The 20,771-nt window shown below is 47.6% G+C and overlaps 1 protein-coding gene across 2 annotated transcripts in view; it reads left to right on the forward strand.

The window, feature by feature from the left end:
* TSTD3 (thiosulfate sulfurtransferase like domain containing 3) overlaps nt 1-20,771 on the forward strand; it is a 96,279-nt gene that overhangs the window by 37,972 nt on the left and 37,536 nt on the right. For both annotated transcript variants that reach the window (XM_063917031.1, XM_063917032.1), the window contains exon 2: nt 19,470-19,643. In XM_063917031.1, coding sequence (XP_063773101.1) covers nt 19,470-19,643 — 174 coding nt within the window. The remainder of the gene's footprint in view (nt 1-19,469; nt 19,644-20,771) is intronic.

A 20,771-nucleotide genomic window follows, 5' to 3' on the forward strand; every position in this document is an offset into this window, starting at 1 on the left:
GTGTCGACATGTATGAGGAGGAAAATGATGTGGAAGCAGAGCAATTGCCTGTGTTAGTGATGTCACCCCCTAGGGAGTCGACACCTGACTGGATGGTAGTAATTAAAGAATTACGTGACAATGTCAGCACTTTGCAAAAAACTGTTGACGACATGAGACAGCCGACAAATCAATTAGTTATATAATTACAAGAAGTTGATTCTGTTGGACCCCAGCTGAAGTTAGACCCATATCACGAACTGGCTGCAGCATTCTTCTGCCTGGAATTTGTTTTCATACAAAGAGGAGCCGCTGACCGGTGCCTGCAAACGGCACGTAGAGGTGGATACTCGTGGAGCATCGCGACTGAGCAGGTTAAATCACAGCGGGCGCCATTGCAGGTGCCTTTTTTTCCCGCAGCTCCAAGCCACTGCGGTGGTCGTCGGGATGCATTTGTGCTGATACCACTTGCTCACATCTCACGTAAAGTTTCCGGTTACAAAAAGCTCATATCCATTCTATTGTTACATGTTGGATCTTCACATCATAAAGATCTTTGATACAAAGTGACTATCCATTGGGAACAATTAATATATGGGTCTTACCAGCAGCCACACTTGATTCAAAACATTTTTTGACCTCATTAAGCCATATAGCTATAGAGCTTGTTTTTTTACACGTCTGTGCACAGAGTATGCTTAAGTCCACCTCCATGTATTAGAAAGTATACATATTTGTTATTATTTTTTGATGTTTTAAAGACCGGTCTTGTTTTATTATATGATAATTTATACAATAGTAAATATATTTTGAATTTATCAGGAGTTTGTCATTCTTGTCAGCCATATCTTGTAATTATATAACTATAGCGCAAGAGTTTTTTCAAATTGGAGTTTTGTGGTTAATTGCACTTGGGTGGTCCAGTGTAATTTATTTGACCTGTGAACCCCAGGTCATTAACTTTTTGCAGCTGAGTTTTACTATATTCAAAATGTTTTTTAACAGAAAATACTATTAGCGCCCGATATAAAGAGGTTTTTTTGACAAATCAATTAGTGCCTGTTTAGGCGTCTCAGACACCGTCAGGGGCGTTAAAACGCCCGTTACCTCAGATACTGAATCCAGTGTCGACGGTGACGAGACAAACGTAATGTCCAGTAGGGCCACACGTTACATGATCACGGCAATGAAGGAGGCATTGAACATTTCTGACACTACAAGTACCACAAAAAAGGGTATTATGTGGGGTGTGAAAAAACTACCAGTGGTTTTTCCTGAGTCAGATGAATTAAATGAGGTGTGTGATAAAGCGTGGGTTTCCCCCGATAAAAAACTGCTGATTTCTAATAAATTATTGGCACTATACCCTTTCCCGCCAGAGGTTAGGGCACGTTGGGAAACACCCCCTAGGGTAGATAAGGCGCTCACACGCTTATCAAAACAAGTGGCGTTACCGTCTCCTGATACGGCCGCTCTCAAGGAACCAGCTGATAGAAGGCTGGAAAATATCTTAAAAGGTATATACACACATACCGGTGTTATACTGCGACCAGCGATCGCCTCAGCCTGGATGTGCAGCGCTGGAGTGGCTTGGTCGGATTCCCTGACTGAAAATATTGATACCCTGGATAGGGACAGTATATTATTAACTATAGAGCATTTAAAGGATGCATTACTATATATGCGAGATGCACAGAGGGATATTTGCACCCTGGCATCTAGAGTAAGTGCGATGTCCATTTCTGCCAGAAGAACGTTATGGACGCGACAGTGGTCAGGTGATGCGGATTCCAAACGACATATGGAAGTATTGCCGTATAAAGGGGAGGAGTTATTTGGGGTCGGTCTATCGGACCTGGTGGCCACAGCAACGGCTGGAAAATCCACCTTTTTACCCCAGGTCACCTCTCAGCAGAAAAAGACACCGTCTTTTCAAACCCAGTCCTTTCGTCCCTATAAGGGCAAGAGGGAAAAAGGCCGCTCGTTCCTGCCCCGGGGCAGAGGAAGGGGAAAAAGACTGCACCATGCAGCCTCTTCCCAGGAGCAGAAGCCCTCCCCCGCTTCTGCCAAGTCCTCAGCATGACGCTGGGGCTCTGCAAGCAGACTCTGGCACGGTGGGGGGCCGTCTCAAGAATTTCAGCGCGCAGTGGGCTCACTCGCAAGTGGACCCCTGGATCCTGCAGGTAGTATCACAGGGGTACAAATTGGAATTCGAGACGTCTCTCCCTCGCCGGTTCCTGAAGTCTGCTCTACCAACGTCTCCCTCCGACAGGGAGGCAGTATTGGAAGCTATTCACAAGCTGTATTCCCAGCAGGTGATAATCAAGATACCCCTCCTACAACAGGGAAAGGGGTATTATTCCACGCTGTTTGTGGTACCGAAGCCGGACGGCTCGGTGAGACCAATTTTAAATCTAAAATCTTTGAACACTTACATAAAAAGGTTCAAATTCAAGATGGAGTCACTCAGAGCAGTGATAGCGAACCTGGAAGAAGGGGACTATATGGTATCTCTAGACATCAAGGATGCTTATCTCCATGTCCCAATCTACCCTTCTCACCAAGGGTACCTCAGGTTTGTGATACAAAACTGTCATTATCAGTTTCAGACGCTGCCGTTTGGATTGTCCACGGAACCACGGGTCTTTACCAAGGTAATGGCCGAAATGATGATTCTTCTTCGAAGAAAAGGCGTATTAATTATCCCTTACTTGGACGATCTCCTGATAAGGGCAAGGTCCAGGGAACAGTTAGAGGTCGGAGTAGCACTATCTCAGGTAGTGCTACGTCAGCACGGGTGGATTCTAAATATCCCAAAATCACAGCTGATTCCAACAACACGTCTACTGTTCCTAGGGATGATTCTGGACACAGTCCAGAAAAAGGTGTTTCTCCCGGAGGAGAAGGCCAGGGAGTTATCCGAGCTAGTCAGGAACCTCCTAAAACCAGGACAAGTGTCAGTGCATCAGTGCACGAGAGTCCTGGGAAAAATGGTGGCTTCTTACGAAGCGATTCCATTCGGAAGATTCCATGCAAGAACTTTTCAGTGGGATCTGCTGGACAAATGGTCCGGATCGCATCTTCAGATGCATCAGCGGATAACCCTATCTCCAAGGACAAGGGTATCTCTCCTGTGGTGGTTACAGAAGGCTCATCTTCTAGAGGGCCGCAGATTCGGCATTCAGGATTGGATGCTGGTAACCACGGATGCCAGCCTGAGAGGCTGGGGAGCAGTCACACAGGGAAGAAATTTCCAGGGCTTGTGGTCAAGCATGGAAACGTCTCTTCACATAAATATCCTAGAGCTAAGGGCCATTTACAATGCCCTAAGTCAAGCAAGGCCTCTGCTTCAGGGTCAACCGGTATTGATCCAGTCGGACAACATCACGGCTGTCGCCCACGTAAACAGACAGGGCGGCACAAGAAGCAGGAGGGCAATGGCAGAAGCTGCAAGGATTCTCCGCTGGGCGGAAAATCATGTGATAGCACTGTCAGCAGTGTTCATTCCGGGAGTGGACAACTGGGAAGCAGACTTCCTCAGCAGACACGACCTCCACCCGGGGGAGTGGGGACTTCATCCAGAAGTCTTCCAAGTGATTGTAAACCGTTGGGAAAAACCAAAGGTGGACATGATGGCGTCCCGTCTCAACAAGAAACTGGACAGATATTGCGCCAGGTCAAGGGACCCTCAGGCAATAGCGGTGGACGCTCTGGTAACTCCGTGGGTGTTCCAGTCGGTATATGTGTTCCCTCCTCTTCCTCTCATACCAAAAGTACTGAGAATCATAAGAAGGAGAGGAGTAAGAACGATACTCGTGGCTCCGGATTGGCCAAGAAGAACTTGGTACCCGGAGCTGCAAGAGATGCTCACGGAGGACCCGTGGCCTCTACCTCTAAGGAAGGACCTGCTCCAGCAGGGACCTTGTCTGTTCCAAGACTTACCGCGGCTGCGTTTGACGGCATGGCGGTTGAACGCCGGATCCTGAAGGAAAAAGGCATTCCAGATGAAGTCATCCCTACCCTGATCAAGGCCAGGAAGGATGTAACTGCAAAACATTATCATCGCATTTGGCGAAAATATGTTGCGTGGTGTGAGGCCAAGAAGGCCCCTACGGAGGAATTTCAACTGGGTCGTTTCCTACATTTCCTGCAAGCAGGATTGTCTATGGGCCTAAAATTAGGATCCATTAAGGTTCAAATTTCGGCCCTGTCGATCTTCTTCCAGAAAGAACTGGCTTCAGTGCCTGAAGTTCAGACGTTTGTCAAAGGGGTACTGCATATACAGCCTCCTTTTGTGCCTCCAGTGGCACCTTGGGATCTCAATGTAGTTTTAGGGTTCCTAAAATCACATTGGTTTGAACCACTTGCCACAGTGGATTTGAAATATCTCACATGGAAAGTGGTAATGCTGTTGGCCCTGGCTTCAGCCAGGCGCGTATCAGAATTGGCGGCTTTATCCTATGAAAGCCCTTACCTGATATTTCATTCGGATAGGGCGGAATTGAGGACTCGTCCTCAATTTCTCCCTAAGGTGGTTTCAGCGTTTCACATGAATCAACCTATTGTGGTACCTGTGGCTACTAGGGACTTGGAGGACTCCAAGTTGCTGGACGTAGTCAGGGCCCTGAAAATATATGTTTCCAGGACGGCTGGAGTCAGAAAATCTGACTCGCTGTTTATACTGTATGCACCCAACAAGCTGGGTGCTCCTGCTTCTAAGCAGACGATTGCTCGTTGGATTTGTAGTACAATTCAACTTGCACATTCTGTGGCAGGCCTGCCACAGCCAAAATCTGTAAAAGCCCATTCCACAAGGAAGGTGGGCTCATCTTGGGCGGCTGCCCGAGGGGTCTCGGCTTTACAACTTTGCCGAGCAGCTACTTGGTCAGGGGCAAACACGTTTGCTAAATTCTACAAATTTGATACCCTGGCTGAGGAGGACCTGGAGTTCTCTCATTCGGTGCTGCAGAGTCATCCGCACTCTCCCGCCCGTTTGGGAGCTTTGGTATAATCCCCATGGTCCTTGCGGAGTTCCCAGCATCCACTAGGACGTCAGAGAAAATAAGAATTTACTTACCGATAATTCTATTTCTCATAGTCCGTAGTGGATGCTGGGCGCCCATCCCAAGTGCGGATTGTCTGCAATACTTGTATATAGTTATTGTTACAAACAAATCGGGTTGTTTATTGTTGGAAGCCATCTTTTCAGAGGCTCCTACGGTTATCATACTGTTAACTGGGTTCAGATCACGAGTTGTACGGTGTGATTGGTGTGGCTGGTATGAGTCTTACCCGGGATTCAAGATCCTTCCTTATTATGTACGCTCGTCCGGGCACAGTATCTTAACGGAGGCTTGGAGGAGGGTCATAGGGGGAGGAGCCAGTGCACACCAGCTAGTCTAAAGCTTTTACTTTTTGTGCCCAGTCTCCTGCGGAGCCGCTATTCCCCATGGTCCTTACGGAGTTCCCAGCATCCACTACGGACTATGAGAAATAGAATTATCGGTAAGTAAATTCTTATTATCTCTAAAATATATATATCAGTTTTATATTATAGGTTTTAGCTTAATTAATTTTTTTTTTTATTTTTTTTATCCTGGGTTCTAGCTAAATTGCACATAGCCATTCAGTCATTTTTTTCTTTTTTGTACCTTGTAATTTTTATAAAAAAATATTTTTTTAGGCTTTTACTCTCCATATACTTTTTATCCAACATCATTGTCTTAAATTGTATAAATAAATATTGTGGTTTTTTTTATATAAACCGTATCCTAATATTCTTTATTTTTATATTAATATATTAGACACTGCAAGTCGCAGAAACCCCTATCCTCCCCTTTTCCATATATATATATATATATAACGAACTGGTAACCGGCACTCTCACTTCATCATCATCCTGCCGCGGTGCACATTAATATGGTACATACATTCCTCCAAGATACGGCACTCAGCGGACTCGTTCAATAAGTAAACTTCAACAGCAGTTGTAGCAGCAACGTTTCGGCTTTAATTAGCCGTTTTCAAGCAACATCATGATGTTGCTTGAAAACGGCTAATTAAAGCCGAAACGTTGCTGCTACAACTGCTGTTGAAGTTTACTTATTGAACGAGTCCGCTGAGTGCCGTATCTTGGAGGAATATATATATATATATATATATATATACACATATACAACCATGTATATTCACACATACTCAGACCTTATAAATATATATATTTCATATATGCATACATACACACATATATTATATACCCATATACATATATCCAGATATATCCTGATTCAGAAGTATAATAATTCTTAGAAGTCTGAAACTAAATGTGACCACTCGCAGGCTTAAAAACCTGAGAAGTCTGCTGCTTAACCGCAGCTTAGTTAATGGGTCCCGAATCCAGTGTGGTGTGGCTGTAGATTTAAAAATACCTACAGCACCTTGTATTCCCAGGTGGCTAACCAGGCCCAACACTGCTCAGCTTCCAAGATCAGATGAGATCGGGCGTATCCAATTGTGGTGTGGCTAAGTGAATTAAGCAAAGCTGCTGCAGGTGAGCCTGAACTCACAATGCTTGCAGTGCTCCACAGATACTGTTTTATAATCACCATGTGCTGACCAATTGTATAACACATCTTACTTTACAACAGTGAACAAAGCCAGTATTTGGCTGACCACAGCCATGATTCAGATTTGCAGTCTTTGGGATAATATCGTTATAAACCGTTATGATAAGAATAATAGTCTTTGCTGGTGTCTTACTCATTATACCGACAGACAATACAAAATACAACTTGCGCGACTCAGTAAATAGCACTAAGGTGTCTTTACAAATATATATCTGGCCAAGTGCAGTATACGTCAGCAATATGCCTGGTTCCAAATTCCCCTTAACACCCCTGCGCCTTCAATGGAGGAGAGATGTAATACAGGAAATTCTGGAAAAACAACAGGAAAAATGATTAAATATGCAGACTTATAATTATGTAAGCAGATTTAATAAACATACTATGTTGCATTCAAACCTGCACATATATGAGCAACATGTATCCTGTTTAACAAAGACTTAATAGCCTATTGTAATACATATGCAGCGCTGCTGTATTCTAGTAAACATACTTCTTTTATCAACAAGAGTTGAATCATGAGATTTTATCCAGTGACCCTGACATTTCTGTGTGCAGGGAACAACACTGTGGCATCAAAGTTACTCACATTTGTGTGCCCCCCCCCCCCCCCCCCCCCCGTGCTCCGTGTATCGTTCTCTATACACGGAGCCGGGCTATGGTGGAGAGGGAGCTGGAAGTGGCATCGAGGGCCGGGGAGCGCGCTGCATAGAGCCGTGGAGCGGCCTATGCATAAATCAACGTGGCCGGCGCGGCTCAGAGCGGCGGGGGACACAGCATAAACAGCGGCGGCGGGCGGCTGAAGGCAGCGGCCGGCGGCCACACACACACACACACACACTATCCCACACAGCAGGGTGGCAGCGTGAGCTGACCGCCCCGTTCAACATACCTGGACCCTGTGGTGAGGGCAATGACGGGGCTTCTCTGTAAGCACTGTCAGCCTTTTACTGCAGGTGACCTGCACGTGGTAGTGAGGGAGCTCTTCTAGAGAGGTCCGACACCCACAGCTGCTTCAGCAGCTTTCCTATCCCAGACCCTCGCCTTCTTGGAAGGGGGAAAGGGATTAAAAAAAAAAAAATAATCAAAAAATTCAGTCATTGTGGATCAACTTCCACAAGCCTAGTCTCGGTGAGCACCGAAAAAACACTGAGGTACTCTGGAATATGGAGGGGAGGTATAGTCAAAGTTTAACTATTCAGTGCCTAGTTCCTGTGGAACCGTCCATATCCCTAGAGTACTCCAGTGACCCTTAGTGGATGAAAAAGAAATGGTCCGCATCGCATCTTCATATGCACCAGAGGATCCGTCTGTCGCCAAAGCCAGGATTTTCCTTCTGTGGTGGCTACAGACTTCTCACCTCGTCGAGGGTCGGAGGTTTGGAATTTAGAACTGGATTCTGTTCACAGAAGCAAGACTCAGAGGTTGGGGAGCAGTCACTCAGGTGGTGCAGTTTCAGGGAAGATGGTCAAGTCAGGAAGTCATCCTTCCACTCAACATTTTGGAGGTGGCGATAGACGCCTTGACAACTCCGTGGCATTATCAGATGGTGTACATGTTTCCTCCACTTCCTCTGATCCCAAGAATTCTAAAACAAATAAAAAGGTTCAAGCAATACTCATTGCTCCGGGCTGGCCAAAAAGGGCCTGGTATGCGGACCTTCTGGAGATGCTCCTCGAAGATCCGTGCCTTCTACCTCTTTGCGAGGATCTTCTGCAACAGGGCCCATTCGTATATCTGGATTTACCGCGGCTTCGTTTGACGGCATGGAAGTTGAACGGCGTATTCTAGCCAGGAGAGGGATCCCTAACAAGGTTATCCCGACTATGATCCAAGCCAGGAAGGGGGTAATGTTTAAGCATTACCATCGTGTTTGAAAGAAATACGTCTCTTGGGACGTATTTATTTAGAAATTATTCTGCAGTGGAATTTCATCTGGGACGTTTGCTGCTTTTTCTGCAGGCAGGCATGGATGTTGGCCTGCGTCTGGGCTCCATAAAAGTCCATATGTCGGCCTTCTCTATTTTCTTTCAGAAACAATTGGCTTCTTTCCCTAAAGGTCCAGACGTCCTTGAAAGGTGTTCTGCACATCCAACCTCCCTTTGTGCCCCCAACAGCAGCTTGGGATCTCAATGTGGTGCTGCAGTTCCTCCAATCGGACTGGTTTGAACCTTTACAGGAGGTGGACGTAATATATCTTACATGAAAGACCGTCACACTGTTGGCCTTGGCTTCAGCAAGACGTGTGTCCGAGCTGAGGGCTTTGTCTCACAAAAGTCCCTATTTAATTTTCTATGAGGACAGAGCTGAACTCGGGACTCGTCAGCCATTTCTTCCTAAGGTGGTGTCCGGGCTTCACATCAACCAACCTATTGTGGCTCCGGTTGTCACCGACACCTCTGCTACTTCAAAGTCTTTGGATGTTGTGAGGACTTTAAAATTGTATGTGAACAGAACAGCTCATCACAGACAGACTGACTCGCTGTTTGTTCTTTATGATCCCAATAAGATTGGGTGTCCTGCTTCAAAGCAGACAATTGCACACTGGTTCAGACTTAGTATCCAGCATGCTTATTCCACGGCAAGTTTGTTGTGTCCAAAATCTGTACAGGCCCACTCTACTAGGTCGGTGGGTTCTTCCTAGGCAGCTGCCCGGGGTGTCTCGGCTTTGCAGCTCCGCCGAGCAGCTACTTGGTCAGGTTCGAACACGTTTGCTAAGTTCTACAAGTTCGATACTTTGACCAAACTGAAGGTCCTTAGAGGCTAATCGGTTCTGCCGGAACCTCAACACTCTCCCACCCGGTTTGGGAGCTTTGGTACATCCCCATGGTACTAAATGGACCCCAATATCCTCTAGGACGTAAGAGAAAATAGGATTTTAATTACCTACCGGTAAATCCTTTTCTCGTAGTCCGTAGAGGATACTGGGCACCCACCCAGTGCTTCGTTCTTCTTGCCCTGTTACTTGGTTAAGTAATATTTGTTCAGCTGTTTCTGGTTTGGTTAGCTTGGCTTTCCTCTTGTGTGTGCTGGTTCGGATTCTCGCCACTATCCTTATCTATCCTTCTCTCAACTATTCTTCTCTCTTTTGTCCATCTCCTCGGGGGGTTCACTACGGCTGGCCGGCGGTCGGGCTCCCGGCGACCAGCATCCCGGCGCCGGGAGCCCGACCGCCGGCTTACCGACAGCTTGGCGAGCGCAAATGAGCCCCTTGCGGGCTCGCTGCGCTCGCCACGCTACGGGCACGGTGGCGCGTTACGCGCGCCACACTATTTTATTCTCCCTCTATGGGGGTCGTGGACCCCCACGAGGGAAAATAATTGTCGGTATGCCGGCTGTCGGGCTCCCGGCGCCGGTATACTGAGCGCCGGGAGGCCGACCGCCGGCAAACAGAAGACCACCCTCCTCGGGCACAGTTTCCTAGACTGAGTCTGGTAGGAGGGGCATAAAGGGAAGAGCCAGCCCACACTATCAAATTCTTAAAGTGCCCATGGCTCCTAGTGGACCCGTCTATACCCCATGGTACTAAATGGACCCCAGTATCCTCTACGGACTACGAGAAATGGATTTACTGGTAGGTAATTTAAAATCCTACTTTCTCTAGCATCCATAAGGTATATTGGGGAGACTTAGTACGATGGGGTATAGACGGGGTCCAAAGGAGCCGGTGCACTTTAAATTTCTTCACTGGGTGTGCTGGCTCCTCCCCGATATGCCCCCTCAGGCAGTTTAGAAAAAAGTGCCGTCAGGAGAAGGTGCACATCTCTACAGCTACAGAGAGTTTTCCTCCGTTTATTTTAAATCTTTGTTATTTTCGGTATGCTGTTTGGGCAACAATATACCTGCACCGTGGGAGTTAGGGAAGGGGGCGGTCACCGACCTTGCTAGGTGTCAGAGCCGCTTCCCCACTGCAGGACCACTGCCCTGAGAGTTTGTTGCAATCGCAGCATGCCGCACACCCCTAACACTAGCCTGAAGGTGACTAAAGTGGTGAGTAGAAACCGGCGGTCGCCCTGTTCAAGGTGCGGCTGACACTCAGGGGAGGCATAAAGGACCCTCCTGGGGGGACCCGCTATAGCCCCCTGTGTAAACTGGCTAGCGGTGGCTTAAACTAGCATTTGCGGGACCAGCAGCATTTTGGCGCCTACCTCTGCTTACTGCAGCAGTAGCAGGAACACACAGCTTCTCCTGACATACAAGACACGCTGGAAAACTGATACAGGGTGTAACAAAGGGGGAGAGCCGCTATTGTACACAGTCTGTGTCCTATACAGGACATAAATCATAGGTTTTCACTGTGCTACAATAAACTGGCAGCTTCACTGGGGCTGTGTAGCAGGGGTGTGCTGGTCTCCTCTCTCTGTATCTCCTCTCACATACAGTAGGGGCAGGCTTGCTAAGTATTACTGTCTGTGTGTTTGTCATTGTGATTTACTGTGAACAAACTATGCAGTGTATGCCACATTAGATTCCCTTATCTGTTTCTGTCTCGTGAACAATGCAGCCAATCATCACAACTCAGTAAAGGGGATGGGGAAGAGGGTCAAGAGCCTACCTGGCCGGGTGCTCTTAAAGATATGATGTCTGATATGTCATCACAACTCCCTGCTAATGCTCAAAAAACGCAGCTACTACAACAAGTTGTTGCAGATTTAGCTGCCAGGGCAGATGTTACACAGCCCCCCCCCCCCCCCCCACCTAACTCAGGACCACAAAAGTGTGGTTTACCTGCTCGACTCTCTGATTCAGATAAAGATGTAAAGGAGGATGGGGAGGACTTGGATCCCGTTAGTGGGGATTCCACTTCTGCTCAGGGTATTGAACCCCTCATTCTGGCTATATGGGACTTGTTAAAGCTCCTTCTAGAGGACGCTGCATCACAGCAGTCGTTTTTCTTTATGCAAAACAAGCCTAATGTCACTTTCCCTGATTCTGCAGAGTTAGATGACCTGTTTAAGTTAGCCTGGAAAAATCCAGACAAAAACTACCAACTGTCAAAAAGATTTTTGCACACTTTCCCATTTGCTCCTGACAGTAGGAAATTCTGGGAAGAACCCCGGGGGTTGACATATCAGTCTCTCGACTGTCTAAAAAGGCAGTGCTGCCGGCCCCGGGCTCCTTTACCGTAAAGGACCCTGGGGACAGAAAAATAGAGATGACACTAAAGTCTATCTACACAGCAGCAGGTGTTTCACAAAGGACGGTCATATCAGGTTGCTGGATGACCCATGGCATACGTGGGCTACTCAAATTCAGGAGGGCCTCTCCGGGGATATGCCTCTGGTCACTATGGTGACTCTCCTGCAGCACATTCAGGACACTGCACGCGTCCTGTGTGATTCGCTCAAGGAGATGGGTAATATTAATGCTAGGACTTCTGCCATGGCAGTGTCGCCGCGCAGGGCCTTGTTGTTGCGTCAATGGATAGCTGATAATGTCAAATATTACCTTTAAACATAAGCAATATACTATTTACGGACTAAGTACGCTATTGGCGCACAGAGTACCGTAAGGGTACGCACTTAGCGTAGCAGACGCTAGGCCGTGGGCACGACGCACGAGCGACACGTACGCTCACAGACTCACGCTTAGTATCGAACACGCTAAAGGCGTCCCGAGTACCGTAATGCTACGCTATCGGCGTAGCGGACGCTGCGCCGTGCGAGTGAGACACGAGCGGCGCAGACGCTCACAGAATGACACACAGTAAACCTTGTTAACAACACACAGTAAGGGTATGCTTATACTCAAAACCTTAGCAATGTAATACTACAATGATGTAACGCTTATTAACCTTGATAATATGAAAGCTGTTTGAGCGATTGAGACGCTAAGAAAACCCTTTACAGTAACTAGTGAAAACACAAGACCTGGTTTGGATTTAAAAACCACTCCGGCTCGAACACCTTCGTGGATGATTCATTAGAGTAAAAAGGGAAAAACAGTACAGCTTATACACTACAAAACTAACATCAAAATCTAAACAGAATAACAAGGAATAATATGAACAATAGCATACAATTACAAACGCAAGCAAACAGAATGAGAATAAATGGCAAACACTAAGAATAACAAAATGGCTACAGAGAACAATACATACGTGGGAATGATTCGCAAGCGCGTCCTGGATCCAGCCCTCAGCATTCAATGAGAAAGCCTTTCAGAGAGAGTGAGTGACTGGCCCAGGCAATGGTGGTCCTTATATACACAGCATACAGTAACAATACAATGGTCCCTATAATCTCATTGTTCATTGGACACAGGAATGTGTCTCTGCATTATAACAAAAGGTCATAGGTGGTTTTGAACAGGTGGGCTGTGTCTTTCTCCAACTGCTCAGGTGGGAGGTATCCTCAGGATTCCCGCCGCATGGATAATGAACAGCAAATACAGTAAATGTCCATAAACTACTTTTGTACATAACTATACGCAGGAGCGAGCAATCTTTTCCTAACCAACACCGAAATGTTACCATTAAAATACTCTACAGCTGGATACTAGACACCACTGTTCAACCTTTATCTGACCCTTCCTATCATGCAAAGAGGGATCTCTCTGTCCAAGAACCGTTTAAAGTAAACATACTTGCTGACATTGTTAAGGGGAATATTATCTATAAAACACACTATATGGGTTAAATATGTTGCGATCGAGTCGCTCGCTAGACGCTTACAAACTCCGCCGTAAATACACATCTCCATGCGCAGGAGACGTTGGAGCGTCCCCTACGCAACCTGAGGGGATGCGTACGCACGGGGGAGTGGGTGCACGAGCAGTGGGCATGTGCATTGGGGTTAGTACAAGGCATGTGAATCATGATATTTTTCGACTTTGACATAGCAGACGCAGAGTCCAAGCGCAGTGAGGAATCTCTTCCCTTTACTGGGCAATGGCTCTTCGGGGTTGAGTTGGATACGTGTATTTCCAAGGTTACTGCAGGGAAATCCACATTTCTCCCCTCTCGGGCCCCGCCGGCTAGGTGTTCCTACCCGGGGCTGTCTGTTCAGTCCTTTCGGTCTAACAGATTTCGATCTAGGGCTAGTGGTGCCTCCAATGCAGCTAGAGGCACCAGAGGTATGACAAGAAGACCTGCGACCACCGGTTCTCAGAAACAGAGCACCAGTTCTGCTTCTACTAAGTCCTCAGCATGACGGTGCCCACCCACCTCGAGGGGATCTTGAGGTGGGAGCTCGACTGCGTCACTTCAGCCGCATCTGGGAGGGTTCCTGCCAGGATACCTGGGTCAAGGACCTCATTTCTCAGGGCTGCAAGCTGGAGTTCGACGGTGCTCCTCCCCAACAGTTTGTCAAATCAAGCTTACCAGCTTTGGAGGATACGCAAGTTACGTTGCAACAGGCCATCGAAAAGTTGGTCCAGTCCCACGTCATTGTTCCAGTACCAATACAACAACGAGGAAAGAGTTATTACTCCAACCTGTTTGTTGTACCGAAGCCGGACGGTACGGTAAGGCCCATTATGAATCTAAAGTCCTTGAACTCTTGCCTAAAGGTGTTCAAAATGGAATCCTTGAGAGCAGTGATTGCAGGCCTGGAAGAACAGGAATTCATGGTCTCCCTGGATATCAAGGATGCCTAGCTTCATATTCCGATTTGGCCACCTCATAAGGCTTATCTGAGGCTTGCCCTACTGGAAGAACAGGGTCCAGGGGGTCAATGTTGTCCCTTGCCGGGAGATTTCTTGATGAAAGCGAGATCCAGTGAGCTTTTATTGTTCCATATCGACCACACTATCCAACTTCTGTCACACCATGGGTGGATTCTCAATTTACAGAAGTCCTACCTGGAGCCAACTCAGCGGCTCCTGTTCCTGGGGATTTTACTAGATACTGTGGTCCAGATGGTGTTCCTCCCAGAGGACAAGGCGAGAACACTTCAGGAGATGGTCCGCATGGTGCTCCGACCTGCTCGAATTTCCATCCATCTTTGCATAAGATTGTTGGGGAAGATGGTTGCCTCATACGAGGCTATCCAATATGGGAGGTTCTATGCCAGAACATTTCAATTGGCTCTCCTGAGCAAGTGGTCCGGATCACATCTTCAGATGCACCGTATGATACGGCTATCACTTCAGGCCAGGATTTCCCTCCTGTGGTGGCTGCAGTCTTCCAATCTCCTGGAAGGCTGGGGTTTCGGGATTCAGGATTGTATCCTCTTCTTGACAGATGCGAGTCTGAGAGGAGGGGGAGCTGTCACCCAAGGGGCTCAGTTCCAGGGCAGGTGGTCAGCCAGCAAAGCCCTCCTTCCGATCAACATTCTGGAACATCGGGCGATCTACAATGCTCTGCTTCATACTTCTCCTCAGGGATCACGCGATCCAGGTATAGTCCGACAACGCCACAGCAGTGGCGTACATCAATTGGCAAGGAGGGACAAAAGGCAGGGCCTGCATGCGAGAGGTGTCAAAAATACTCCTCTGGGCAGAAAGAAATGCAAGAGCAATGTCCGCAATCTTCATTTCGGGAGTGGACAACTGGGAAGCAGACTTCCTGAGTCGTCACAATCTCTACTCGGGAAATTGGGGGCTTCATCATCAGGTGTTTCAGCAGATCATCGACCGGTGGGGACATGATGGCTTCTCTGCTCAACAGGAAGCTTCCTTGATATTGCTCACGAACCAGGGACCCTCAGGCGAGGGCAGTGGATGCTTTGACGTCGCCTTGGCCTTACAGGCTGGTCTACCTGTTTTCTCCGATTCTGTTGTTCCCAAGGGTGTTCAAGCGAATCAGGAGTCAAAGAGTCCAGGCAGTTCTGATTGCCCCAGATTGGCCTCGGAGGGCGCGGTGCGCGGATCTTCTGGATATGTTCGTAGAAAACCCTTGGCCTCTGCCACTGAGAAGAGATCATCTTCAACAAGGACTGTTCGTCTACCGGGACTTATGGCAGCTTCGTTTGACGGCATGGAAGTTGAGCGGAACATCATAACTCACAAGGGCCTTTCCAAAAACGTTATTGCTACCATGGTTCAGGCCAGGAAACCTGTGACGTCAAATCACTATCATCATATCTGGAGGAGATATCTCTTGGTGCGAGGAACGCACATAACTGCCTGCGGAGTTCCACTTGGGACGTTTCCTCTGTTTCCTGCAGGCTGGTGTAGATAAGGGCTTATGTCTGGGTTCCATTAAGGTCCAGATTTCAGCCCCCTCAATTTTCTTCCAGAAGAATTTAGCAGTCTTGCCAGAAGTTCAGTCCTTGCAAGGTGTACTTCACATTCAACCTCCTTTTGTGCCGCCCACGGCACCCTGGGATTAGAATATAGTGTTGGCATTTCTACAGTCCTCTTGGTTTGAACTTATGGCGACAGTAGAGGTCAAGTACCCCACGTGGAAGACAGTGATGTTAGTAGCCTTGGCTTCTGCTAGGCATGTCTCAGAGTTAGGAGCTTTATCGTGCAAAAGCCCTTACTTGGTCTTTTATGAGGACAGAGCGGAGCTCAGGACTCGGCAACAGTTCCTGCCGAAGGTTGTCTCTGCGTTCCACTTGAATCAATCTATTGTGGTTCTGTCCGGTTCTGGCACTTCTGCTCTTCCGGAGGCATTGGATGCTGTGCGAGCCTTGAAGATCTATGTCAAGCGAACGGCTCGGATCAGTGATTCCTTGTTCGTGCTCTATGATGCGCAGAAAAAGGGTTGCCCTGCTTCAAAGCAGTCCATTGCTCGTTGGCTTAGGCTTACTATCCAGGCTTGTGTTGGCAGCCTTACCTGTTCCTAGGTCTCTGAAGGCCCACTCTACAAGATCAATGGACTCTTCCTGGGCGGCTGCCCGTGGAATCTCAGCCTTGCAACTATGCCGAGCTGCTTCCTGGTCGGGGCAGAAGACTTTTGTGTAGTTCTACAAGTTTGATACCCTGGCCAAAGAGGATACCCAGTTTGGGCAGGCAGTGCTGCAGAAGTCTCCGCACGTTCCCGCTCATTCTGGAAGCTTTGGGGCGTCCCCATCGTAGTAAGTCTCCCTAATATCCCTTATGGATGCTAGAGAAAATAGGATTTTAATTACCTACTCGTAAATCCTTTTCTCCTAGTCCATAAGGGATATTGGGGGTCATTCCGAATTGATCGTAGCTGTGCTAAATTTAGCACAGCTACGATCATTTTCCCTGACATGCAGGGGGACGCCTAGCACAAGGCTAGCCCTCCCCGCATGTCTGTCCGCCTCCCCCCGCACAAGTACAAAAGCATCGCACTGCGGCGATGCTTTGTACTTGATGAGTAACTCCCGGCCAGTGCAGCTGCTGCGGCTGGCCGGGAGTTGCTCGTCGCTACCCCTGGTCGCAGCGGCTGCGTGTGACGTCACGCAGCCGCTGCGGCTTGCCCCCGCACGGTTCGGCCACGCCTGCGTTGGCCAGACCGCGTCCCCCAAAGCGGCGGCCAAACGCCACCGTGCCGCCCCCTCCCACCAAGCGACCACCAGGCAGAGGCAATCGCTAGGGAACGACGGCCTTCGGTCGTCCGGCATGCGCCGGCGCATGCGCAGTTCCGACCCGATCGCTGCGATAAACTGCAGTGAGCGATCGGGTCGGAATGACCCCCATTGAGCGCCCGCCTCAGTGCGTTGACTTTTCTGCATGTTCTCTTTTATATGGCTACCTGTTCAGCTGTTGTTGTTGTTGTTGTTACCAGCCTTGCTGGTTGTTAGTGGTGTGCTGGTGTATAAATCTCACCACTCTTTGTTGTCATGTTCCTTCTCTCATATGTCCTTTCTCCTTCGGGCACTGTTTTACCTATAACTGCCTGTGGAAGGGGGCATAGAGGGGAGGAGCCAGCACACCCAGTGAAGAAATTTAAAGTGCAGCGGCTCCTTTGGACACCGGCTATACCCCATTGTACTAAGGCCCTCATTCTGACCTGACCGCACGCTGCAACTTTTTGCTGCCCGTGCGATCAGGTAGACGCCGCCTATGGGGGAGTGGATTTTTGCATAGCAAGGCTACGTTTGCTTGTGCAGTCGAGCTATGCAAAAAAGCTTTGTGCAGATGAGGAGTAGGTCTGGACTTACTTACCTGTTGCAATCACTTTAGCGTCTCAGGTCCCGGAATTGACGTCAGACATCCGGCCGCCAAACGCCTCGACACGCCTGCGTTCGGATCTCCACTCCCCGAAAACGGTCAGTTGACGCCTCGGAACACCTTCCTCCGGTCAATGACTGTGTGATCGCGGCAGAGATAGTTTCCTTCTTTAATTCAGTCGCTGCCCGGCGTTCCCCGTTGCTGGGCAGCGACACGCCTGCGCATTGCGCCCGTTGTGCATGCGCATTCCGGACCCATTCGCACGGCTGCGAGAGAAAACGTGCGAGCGGGTCGGAATGACCCCCCAAGTCTCCCCAATATCCCTTATGGACTATGAGAAAAGGATTTACCGGTAGGTAATTAAAATCCTATTATTTGTATAATGTTGCCATATGAGGCAGCACTTTCCATCAGTTTCAGCCCCATGAAATGCAGTCTGAAGTCACTATCGTGCACCCAAACTAGGGTCAGTTTTGTCAGAAGTCAATAAACTTAAACTAAGCAGTATAGTTTTTGGACTGTGTGAAGAAACAACATAAAGACTCCATACAGAAAATGCCCTTATCAAAATGACGACCATCGCTGAGCGGTAGCAGTATGTCGCCAACATATTAGTCATTTGATAGCGGTCATTTTCTTACAAAATGTACCAATGTTCCTAGCCACAACTCAATAAGTTTCCGTAATGCGATTATCAGACATGCGCTTTTTTTGCGATAATCATTTTGTGTGTGAAAGTTACCTGGTCGGTATAGAGATTGAGGGAAACAGAACCAAGTGTAGGGGGTTATCAGTGCATGGCAAGAGAGAAATTACTAACCAATCAGCTTCTGTCCTTATTCAAACAACTTGTAGCATGAGAGTTGGAAGCTGATTGGTTAGTGCTTTATATCTCTCGACTTTATCTCCAAGCTTTGATACATATCTCCCAGTCTATGAACACACTCCACTAACATAAATCAAGTGCAAAATAATTTGGCAAAGTTTCACAATACTTTTTTGTAGCTAGCAAAACAATTCATGTTAAGGGCCCCATACACTTACGCGACATGTCCGTCTAACATGTCGCAGGCGATCACCCCGGCAGCCTCCCGGGGGGTAGGATTGCCCAAGATACATCGTATGCTGTCCTTTTGCATACAAAGTATCTTGGATGATCCCAGCCATGGCTGCGGGGTCGGACTTGATTGAATGTGCAGCACATTAAATCTGGAGGATCCGATCCGATGCTCATGGGAACGCGCATCGGATCGGAAACACCTCCATAATGCCCGATTTCATCAGATATATCAGGCCGAATGCCCGAAATCGGCCATTTTCATCCTAATGTATGGTGCCCTTAACTGAGTAAAGAAAAAATTAACATTCCGGTGCAGTGTTTCTCAAACAGAGGTGTTTTTGGTGCAGTCTTGTTCCTTTTTATGGAGAAACTGTTGGAATGGCGTGGCTAGGTTATGCTCTACCAGTTATCGAAATGCTTACCCTATAAGCACACACACACACACTCTCTCTCTCTCTCTCTCTCTCTCTCTCTCTCTCTCTCTCTCTCTCTCTCTCTCTCTCTCTCTCTCTCTCTCTCTCTCTCTCTCTCTCTCTCTCTCTCTCTCCTGATCCAGGGTCATCTTTTTGTTGCCAGTATCTACAGTCAATCATTTAGTTAATAAACGGAGATTACTATATTTTCAAAAAAATATTATTAATATTAAAGTGTTGTGAAGAAGATCAAAAAAGTTTGTCTGTGGTAACATTAGTTGTACGTTGCCAAAGACTAATGGCAAAATGTATATTATGTTAATGCGTTAAGTTTGTATTTTAATGATCTTTGCATACCATTTATTGCAGCTTTTGGTCCAAGATGGTCCGTGACCCGCAGCCTGTCCGTCAGTCTTAGCACAACCATTGAATATAAAGAATTGAAAGACTTACTGAAGAAGGATGGAGTTGTACTCATTGATGTTCGAGAGCCATGGGAAATTAAAGAATATGGCATTATAAAAGGCTCAGTAAACATCCCATGTAAGTAATGCAGTGTATATATAATAACAGATTTAGTAAGGTATAGCGATTTTATAAGCATGTTAAGAAGCAAAACTGTAAGAAGTAATTCTGAGGTAACATTATGGCAGAGGTAGACCAAAATCGATCACAATCTACCAGCCAGGAGAGCGTGATTTAAAAAAAAATTTTTTTAATGGTTATCTTGCTTATGTAGATACATAGCTCTGTGATTTTTCACTCACAATCCAAAAGACTACGATTTTCAGAGTGATTACGTAATCTTAAGAACATTTGGTTTCAAGCGTACACACTAGTGATTTATAATTATAATCTGAAAAATGACTTGATTTAAGATCGTGCAAAGATGACATTTTAAATAATCTGCAGAACTGTTCTGTAGTTGATCAGAATTTCATACTAAATGTTCAAAATATCGGCGTATCTTTTTGGAGAAATTGTTGTTCAGAAGGTTAGATCTAATTATGTGATCAAGCTGGTTTTGGAATGATAATGTGACCATTGGTGTGTACGCAATCTGAGATTATCACATTGAACAGTCGAAAATCGGTATATGGGTTCGGTAATTGCATAATGTGTACCTAGGACCTGATTCACTATCATTTGCAAATATGAGAATGCACGCACTGAGCGATTATCGGCACACTGCACATGCATTCCTTGCGCAACGGTCAAAATGCAATCATTCTGCATTTGCAGCAGCAGCCTCCCTGCAACACCACAGACCTGCCAAAACGCAGCAGCGTGTGCTGACCTTGGCACAATGCTGCTGCTGTTGCTGGCAGGATGGGGGAGTTTCAGAGCTGGGTCACAGCTACTCCAGCCGGGGGGCCCCCTAAAACTGTGGGGCCCCCCCTTAATCCGGCTCTAGGCAGGGGTGTGTGAGGGGGTATGCCGTACAGACAGACGGGCACCGGCTCACTGTGTGCTTGACCCCCCACATCAGCATACTCAGCAGGGGCTCTCTGGCGCGGGCACCTGCCACTATGCAGGTTCAGTACTGCCTCTGTTATCTCCAGCCCCAGCAACCCCACCGCTAGCTGCTGCGCTGCCGCCCGCAGTGAGGTGCGCCCAGCTCCTTCTCACACTTTAGCCAGCGGGCAGCGCTGCAGAAGTTCACGCCACTTC

This window comes from Pseudophryne corroboree, chromosome 4 (genome assembly GCF_028390025.1).
Source record: "Pseudophryne corroboree isolate aPseCor3 chromosome 4, aPseCor3.hap2, whole genome shotgun sequence".
In the NCBI taxonomy this organism is placed as follows: Eukaryota; Metazoa; Chordata; class Amphibia; order Anura; family Myobatrachidae; genus Pseudophryne; species Pseudophryne corroboree.